Source organism: Ambystoma mexicanum, chromosome 1p (assembly GCF_040938575.1).
Source record: "Ambystoma mexicanum isolate Mex_15411 chromosome 1p, UKY_AmexF1_1, whole genome shotgun sequence".
In the NCBI taxonomy this organism is placed as follows: Eukaryota; Metazoa; Chordata; class Amphibia; order Caudata; family Ambystomatidae; genus Ambystoma; species Ambystoma mexicanum.
In genome coordinates, this window is record NC_090921.1 from 1,303,789,783 (window position 1) to 1,303,798,538 (window position 8,756).

Consider the following 8,756-nt stretch of genomic DNA (forward strand, 5'->3'; position numbering starts at 1 on the left):
ATTACAACTGATGATTAGTCCTTAAGGAGGAGAGGTGTCCTATAGCCTTACCCAAATAGATTCCTCAGCACTGCTCTGCCAAAACTGTGATCATAGGCCAAATAGAGGGCAATGTGAGATCTGCTTATCTTCTCTGATAAGGAGCGCCAGATCTCAGCACCCGCTCCAGCTCGCTCCGCTCCTCCTAATGTCTGCACGTCTCACCTTGCGCACTTTACGTCCTCTCCCGTTTGCGCACTGTGTCTCAAGAGGCCTCCAGGTTTGTGGGCTCTCGTAAGACTCACTCGCAACAGGGTGCCACGTGTATTTCACAATTTAAATTGATTTTGTATCTTGCTCTTTCCTTAGATAAATTTTATTGCCGTGTGTTTTTTTTACCTATTCATTGTATTAACGTTCATTTTGTATTCCTTTTGTTTTTTTTTTTAATGTGCCTAAAGTTTTGTATTTAACTAAGTGCACAATAAAAAAAAATAACGTCACATTGCACGTTGTTTTTTTAAAATCTATTTATTGTATTAACGTTCAACGTTCATTTTGTATTTTTTTTTATTTGACTAAAGTTTGTATTTAACTAAGAGCACAATAAAAAATAAAAAAAGAACACGAGGGGTTTAAGTTACCACAGTAGGGAGGTTATTGTTTCTTTTGGAATTATAAATATATCAAATTGTCAATGTTTATTACTTTGGTGCATGCGGGATAATAGCAACGGGATTTCCTTCCTTATGTCCGTATTTGGATTGGCGATACTTGTCTCGCACTTGCTCTTCCATGTTTCAGTGTAATTACGTCAGGGAAAAGGCCTCCAAACAGCACGTACTTTCCACCCCAAATAGAACCTGCTGACGTTCGAGAAGGCACGTACGTTTTCCAGAAGTCCCGCCTCTGCCGTCGCGACGTCATGCAAGTTTATTTATGTCTCGCCTGCAGGGTGCGGCTTACCCTTCTTACATTGACTACAACAGGATAAGACTTACACGAGGATCCGGATGATCGAGTGATGGCGATGAACGCGATCAGGAGGAGCCCACGGAGCATGGACAGGAGACGCGAACAGGACCCCACAGCCGCTGCCTTCTGCTGGAGTGCTTACCTGACGGGCTGACGCAACCCGGTGAGTGCCAATGCGGATGATTCCATTACTGAATATTGAGACCTGCTGTGTGTTTGTAGAACCCCCTTTATTATTCCAGTAGCAAATTATACCTAGTAACCGCGAAGCCTACTGGCATAAGTAGCTATCTGGGTAATCTTTGCGTGATAATGTAATCATAAAATAGCTCAGCGAGTTGAGCGCTCGCTGCTGCGATCTGAGCGTGATCTGCAGGCCGCAGGTTTTAATCCCGGCAAGGCCAACTCATCCTTCCATCCTTCCGAGGTCGATAACGGTTGGGTGATTTTGTATGTAAAAATGTGCTCTGTAAAGCGCGCTATATAAATGACATAACATTATTATATTGGAAGTACAAAGCTCACTCTTACCTCGCTCTTACTACGAATAACCCTTGTGGTGTTGACCTTGTTATACCTTATTGGCAGTACCTTAATTACTAGTACTGCAGTTATAATACTCTGCTTGTAGGCACTTTAACTTATTTACCGTGGTGTCAGGTGCAGGTAACCAAACGACCACTGTTATTATGTTGTCCCAACAATAATATTAAAACATAGCACTGGGCGTTCTGGTGTAGTATTGCTGGTACACAATGTACTGATGAAGCAAGTGTAACCCCAGAAATGAGGACACTGATAATAGTATTGCTCATCAACACCAGTGAGGGGCAGCTATTAAGTGTTCACTAAGTACTGGCTGAACGACAGTGATGCAAAGTGTAATGAGAAAGAAACGCTGAGAGAATGTATGGTATTGCATTAAAAGTGCCGTGAACCCTCACGAAGCTGTGTAGTGCAAAATGGCACTGTAGTACCTTAGTCGGTAGTGCCAAAGCAACATGTTCACCGGGTACTGTTATTTGGTTACTGTGAGTACTGTGAGTACCGATACTTACTGGGTGCTCTTTATTGCAGCACTGTTACCTGGTACTTTGATCACAGCATCGCCGCTGATATCAACTAATTGTTCAATTGTTTGATACTAATTGTAGCTCGCAACAATACCCTCAATCCCCAAACAAGTAACGATGCTCAAGCCAGTGGGTCGGGGCTGAAGTGGGGGGTAGTCTTGATGGTGGTTCTGGGGGGGTGGGGGCAAAACTATTGAACTTTTATTCGGTTGATTGGTTGTAATTGTTTACATGACTACTTCCGTTTGCACTGATATTCGCAGCAATCATCTATTGACCAATGAACCCCGAAAAGTGCCGTACTGTTTTAAAGTGTTCACCATGGGGGATGTTTAGGCAGTGTTGGGTGGGTCTATAGTTTCGGTCAATTCAATTCACGGATGTGAAACAATGTCCAAAGCTGGGTATATGCTGTGTCGGTTAGCATCGAAGATGGATGCCATACTCTTCCCTCCCCGCTTTACAAAGCGCATGCGCTGCACCTTTGTACTCCGGATCGAGAAGGAATGGGCGTTAACTTTACACAATGGCACATGCAGAGTTCACATGCCAGGGCCTCTGTTTTGTTGGGTCGTTCCCATGACGGAGCACGTGCCAGGCAATTAGGTAAGGAGTGTGACGCACAGTCACGTTGTTAAATATTACTGCACGTGGCAAGCGTAATTAAAAGGGACAAAGTACACACCCGTACATTGTGTGCTATCTTCCTGTTTCCTCTCCCTTTAATTCAAAAGGTGGATGGCCGACTATTAACCAGAGACACTGGTAGGCAGCCGAGGTTTCTTAGTGATGTATTTACAAGCATCGCGATAACAAGGCAAATGGTAAGTGGTTTGTTTGCAGTTAATTCGTTCCCGAATTAAGTGCTTTTCAGAAGCAAACTAGTGTCGGGGAATCCTTAAATCGAAAATTGATAGGGCCTTGGCACACCGTCATAGTTTGCTCTGAACCCCCCACCAACAGAACCACCACATATGAATGAACTTTCGATTTCCTAGGTGACCAAGGCTCCTTAAGTTTTAACATTTAGCGAAAACTAGTGGCCGGGCCAGTTTTTATTTTGGCGTTTGAATTACTCACTATAACCTGTTATGCTCCACGTACGAATATCTTCTCTAATTCTATTTTTCTTTCAGTGTAATGGGCGAGACCACGCGTTTCTGCTTGAACTACCTCAGCTTGAGTTCCAGTATGTGGGACTGCACTCAATTTGCCCTGCCTAACCAAGGAGGGACTACCTCAATCATGAATCTCATGGGAGACCCCCATTACACACAAGTGGACACACTCCTCCCAGGGCTGGACACACACATCAGCGAGCTAATCATGGCTGCAAATATCCTGCAGTACCTGCGCTCCCTGGCTGGGAGGCTCCTGGCCAGAGAAGCCCAGTCCTGGCTGGCTCTGCCATCTACCTGGATGAGAAAAGTCCTTGCCATTGGGAGATGGGTCCATCGTGAAGTTTGGAGGAAAGTCTGTGGAGGCCAGAAGACAAAGCAAGACCACACCAGTGAGGAGCCTAGTAAAGGAACTGTTAAGGAAATCTCTGTCCCAGAGGATCGCCTATTCTGGGGCACAGGGGCAGGCTTGACACCCTCAGCAATGTTAGGTGGCTGCTTGGAGAAGGCTGCAGGCCTCTGCAATACTATTGTGATGGAAAGCCAGGATACTGTTCGCTGTCCCTTCTCGGGGGAGTCTGGCTCTCCTCGGAGGGGAGAGGTGGTCCTCTCATGCAGGAATCCCTTTATCCTCTCTATGGTGTGCCGCCCAATGGGGGATGAAGATGATTCACCATCTGATTGGTCAAGCGAGTCGGAGGATGAATGGTCATGTGACAAGCCTATCTCATTAGGCAAACCTGATGGACAGAGAGATGTTTATGATACTTGGGTAGTGGAAGAAGAAAGTGAAGGACACGTGGGAGCTGCTGAATCAGTCGACAGCAGTGTGTTCTGGGCACGTGACACTGATGGGGTGGATAACGCTTCGTTCAACTCTGATACGGACTGGTCTGATGAATCGGACGATGACGGTGTTGGGACTTCCTGGGGCTCGGGCGATGAGGCTAGTTGTAAGGAAGACGAAGAACTCTGGCTCTCTTTCTGTCGCAGTGATGACCCTTATAACCCTTTCTCGTGTGCAATGCCCTCTGCTCCCAGTGTTAAAAAGGTGAACATCGAAGGTGGCCGTCTGAGAAAATGGACATCAGCTGCAGAATGCCCAGCGCGTGCCAAAGCACCACTCACTGTGAAGGACCCACTATCCCACCATTTAGTCAACAGAGACAAGCCAGAGGCTGAAAATAAAGTCACAGGGTTTCCTTGTCAATTCAGCTCTTGGACACAAAGGCCTCACCGGCAGAGACCACCCAGATCCGCGTATCACCGCCAATGTGTACAGAGCCAGGCCAGCGCTGCAACATCAATGAGCAGAGCTTTAGAGGACACCCTGGCGGATGATCGCAGTCTGTCCAAGACGGTGAGTTGGCTCGAACCGGGAGCAATTTTTAAGACTGTTGTACAGTGTGAAGATTTGGTTCTGTGGGAAGGGTGGGAAGGAAGGGGGGGGCATAGGGGTTTGTCATATGGACCCCCCTGTCCAATGTAAGGATTCTGGTCACTAGACTGGCACAGACAATATTTCCTGCTTCTATAAAGGGGCCAATCTGTTAACCTGGACAGTTTCCGGGATTGGGAATGGGGGGGGGTTTGGGGGTACTGATGTATAGTTTGTGCTTTATGACACTAGCAATGCCTTGGGGGGTGCGGGGAGGCAACGTCTAAGCCATGGTGGCTCCATTTCCTAGTGTTGCCTAAGATCACCTGGGAACCTGATGCCATCCTCTGCAAGGCTCTGGTGAAATCTGAGAGCAATGCCCTGTGGGGAGGGAGCGTTCATTCTTAGTGAGTCAAGGGCCCTGCACAATTAGTCACAAGCCTTCCCCTAGCCTCAGCCTTACTGCTCCCAAGACGATGGCTGCCGGCGAGTCATCACATGATCTGGGCGTTTGCCTCAGAGCCATGGAGTGCTGTCAGTGAGCTGGGGAAGTGGTCCAGCAAGCATGCACAGTTCCCTTCAATTGTGCTTCACCTGGCCCTTTTACGTGCAACGCACCATGCTATTTGGGGAAGTATTTAGTTATGAGAAATTAGAACAGTAACAAATCTTGGTAACCTAAAGAAAGCCCTTTGAATATGTTCATTTTGTATCAGTTAATTGCTTCCATGTTTGCCTTTTCTAAAATCATTTTTCTAACTTGGTGTCCTTCAAAGACTTTAATCCTCTTGAGAGATTTTCTGATATTTCGAGGTTGAAATATCTTCAGTTGGTTTAGAGCAAACGTTCCCCATGGAGAGGTCTGCAACAAAAGGCGCTTCAGATGTTTGACTAAGACTCCCATGTGCCCTCATTGACCATGCTGCCCAAGGCTGATTGGAGTTTTAGACCAAAACACCTGAAGGGGCAATGCTTGCCAACACCTTTTCTAGGAGTTGCTGCAACAGCCAGAGCAGTATTAGAATGAGGTGTAGGGGGTTTATCCCTCCTTAGCCCCCCTTCCCAGCATAACAGTGTACCTTTATAGAAATCAAGGTGTTGCTGTGTAATTGTCTTGGAATCACGCTTTCCTTGATGGCTGTGCTGGTAACTCTTCCACTATACTGGAGTTAAGGCTCTGTGTTGGGTTCTGTGCTCTGCGATTTTTCCCTTACTGGGAGGGCGGGGGGTGGGGGCACCACCTTGTTACTGTGCAGTGCTTCATTACACGAGGTACAATATGGGCCTCTTGAATATTTTTTGCAGCGGTTACAGGCGTGGTATCCTGCATTAATGTTGGGGGTGGAGACATAGTTCAGTGGTATCTTGGAGAATTGGAGTATATGTAAATATGCATACTCCCCCAAAATATGCCCTCAAACAGGCACATGCTAGGGAGGAGCTGTGTGTGTCCATTCCAGAATTAATCGTTTTCACACTGCAGCAATTGAGTTATGACATACGTCTGAAATTGTTCAACTGAGGGTACTTCTCCCTGGAAACGGGGCCATATTGTATCGCTGCACTACAACTAAAAGTGAAATCTATCTGGTCTGTCATTCTCGAGTTATATCGTTTACTGCATAGTGCAGGGGTACTATGTTGCACTGTTTACTTTCAGACGGGATGTAGCCTCAATCGAACAACGTCAGGCTTCCATTTCCCAAATATGTTCACGTTACTCTGTCCTGTTCCAGGGTAATGTAATTTGTATAGCGCCTTTCATCACATTGGTGGACCGTAGTCCAAAGTTTGTGATAATTGATTAGTTTAGAACGCGTGTGTGCATTTTGGCCAAAGCAAAGCTGGGTAGAGGTGGCCAGGTCCTTACTAGCTACCCATATCGAGCTGGCAAGTGGATGGGTGCTTTGAAGTTGACAAGAGTATGGGAGAGTAGTAGAACTCATTCTAGGCTAGACAGCTGCATTCTAAAGCCAGAGCTGTTGTGCAATATCATTGGGAGTGGTATATGGTTGCAGGTGCATGGTGGTCGTGCTCCCCGCCCCCCCAAACCTCCCCTAGGCATTTTTCATCTACACGATGCCTGTTTGGATTTTAGTCACACTGCTCTCACTTGGGAGGAAGGACCCTCATTCAAAACACCCTAGTCTGGCGAAACCAACTACGGTGTATTGCTCTGATGGGCCCCGTTCACGAATGGCAATCCACACGCTGTCATTGCATTGATTCTGCTGATGCTTGTTCAACCAAGGTGCCAAGGGCTGGCCGTTACTGTTTCGAGTCCAGACAGCGTTGATTATGGCCCCCCTCACTCTAGGTCTTTGCAGTTACCAAATCGTTGTGTAATAAAAGCACCACAAAGAAATGTATTTATTTTATGTAAATGCTACCACTTATAGATTTAGGGGGTCATTCCGAGTTTGGAGGCAGCCATGGTGCTATTGGCACCATGGCTGCCTCCAAACTCGGGTCCGTGGTGTCAGAATGGGGATTTACCGGGACATTCCGACCTATGCTGACCCGGTAAATCCCCATTTCGAAAACCATTCCCATTAGAGCCCCCATAGGGCTCAATGGGAATGGGGAAGGAGCTAATAACGGGCTAGTTATTAGCTCCATGGACCCTTAACGGGTCCCTCTAAGACATGCTGGTAAAACCAGCCGGTCCTGGTGGCACCCGCTAAGGGACCTCGTAATAGGGCGGTAGGGGGTTAACGGCACCGGCATCCTTACCGGTGCCGTTAACCCCCTACCGCCAGGGTCGGAATGACCCCCTTAGTCTTCAGGCATCCGTGTTTGTATTGATCTTGCTGAGTGCGGGCTGGCACGTTACTTTCATCTTCTATTTGCATGGTTTCTAGTTTCTTCCATGTATGTGACCCTCAGTTGTTTGTTCTGCCCTAACTGATTTAACTTTATTTTTTAGGTGAGATTTTCTCCCATTGTCACAGTCCACCCAATGATTGCCTGGAGTTATGCCCACCGTGCTGCTCGCCAGGGCCCATGGGAAGAGCAGGCTCGGGATCGCTGCCGCTTCCAGAGGCGGATTGCAGAGACTGGTGCTGCCATCGGCTACTGCTTGGAACCTGCGCACAGGGATGCGGTCAGGACACATCTCTATGGGTGCGCGGAACAGCGGGCGGCGCTTCCTGTGCCCCCCACAGAAGAATCAAAGTAGTGTTATAGTAGCAAACAGCTGCTTACACCTAACCAACTCCTGAGCTGCCTTGGACTTTTCACTGTCCTCCATGCTGCATGGACTGCACATTTCACCCAGCAGGACCATATATTACTCAATGTGTATAATGGGACGCTTAAAGGTCTCCGTTTAGCCGTTGATGCTGCTTGGCGGCGATGCACAAGCCCCAAAACACTTGCCTGTTATTTTGTGCCATTCCCAAGCACCCAAAGGACCCTGTGGCATGTACAGCATTGTGCTTTTGCTGGATGCCAGTGCCACTCTGTTCTGGCACTGTGGGCAACTGGTCAAAAAGCAAGATGGGGATGTTCAGGGGCTGTGTAGAAAATCCTCTGCTGCCCCTTCCACAGCTCACTAACCCAATCTCATACTATCAGCATATTTCACCCCAAAAACTAGAGTGGGTGGGTGTGGTAGGGGTTGTCTTTGATATCTTTTTCTAGAGGTTTTGTAATGTGTACTCACAGGAATTTCAATCCTATTATTTTTTACCATGTTTTAGCGACTGTTATTTATTCTTCCTCCCCAGGATGTTGGCCTGGTGCCATTGTCTGCTGCGGTGGATTCCCTTTGGAGATGTTTTTGCGAGCCTGGCGCTTGTGTAACACCAATAAATGCCTTCCATGTTTGTCAAGTCTTCTTTTTATTTGTTCAACATTTTTTTCGATGTGTTCGTAATGGGGTTGGAGGGAATGGAGTGCAGCCCCCTTGTGGAATGGTTGCACCTTTGGAAAAACCAGGGTGTTTTGGTTTGAGTGTAGAACGGGATACACATTTTTGTCGGGTTGTTGGCTCGTGAGGCTAAAGTGGATGACTGAAAAGTGGAGACCACCAGAGAAGAGCCATTGTCACCAATGTTATGGTCTACATCCCTCTTTCAGGGGTGTAATGGGTTAAGGTGCATGGTTTTAGCACCTGGTTTGCTCACTTTAAAACACAGCATATTTTCTGGCGCTTCCCCCTCTTGGTCTCCTTAAGGGGGTGTCTGGGAGCATGATATGATAGGTCATTTATAGCGCGCTTAATTATAGCGT

The 8,756-nt window shown here is 47.2% G+C and overlaps 1 protein-coding gene across 1 annotated transcript; it reads left to right on the top strand.

Moving 5' to 3' along the window:
- Positions 1–908: 908 nt before the first annotated feature.
- LOC138453335 (protein phosphatase 1 regulatory subunit 15A-like) lies at positions 909–8,351 on the top strand. Its single transcript, XM_069606064.1, has 3 exons — positions 909–1,117; positions 3,164–4,505; positions 7,450–8,351. The coding sequence occupies exons 2-3, from the start codon at positions 3,168–3,170 to the stop codon at positions 7,699–7,701; spliced, it is 1,590 nt and encodes a 529-aa protein (XP_069462165.1). The 5' UTR covers positions 909–1,117; positions 3,164–3,167; the 3' UTR covers positions 7,702–8,351.
- The last annotated feature ends 405 nt before the right edge of the window (positions 8,352–8,756 follow it).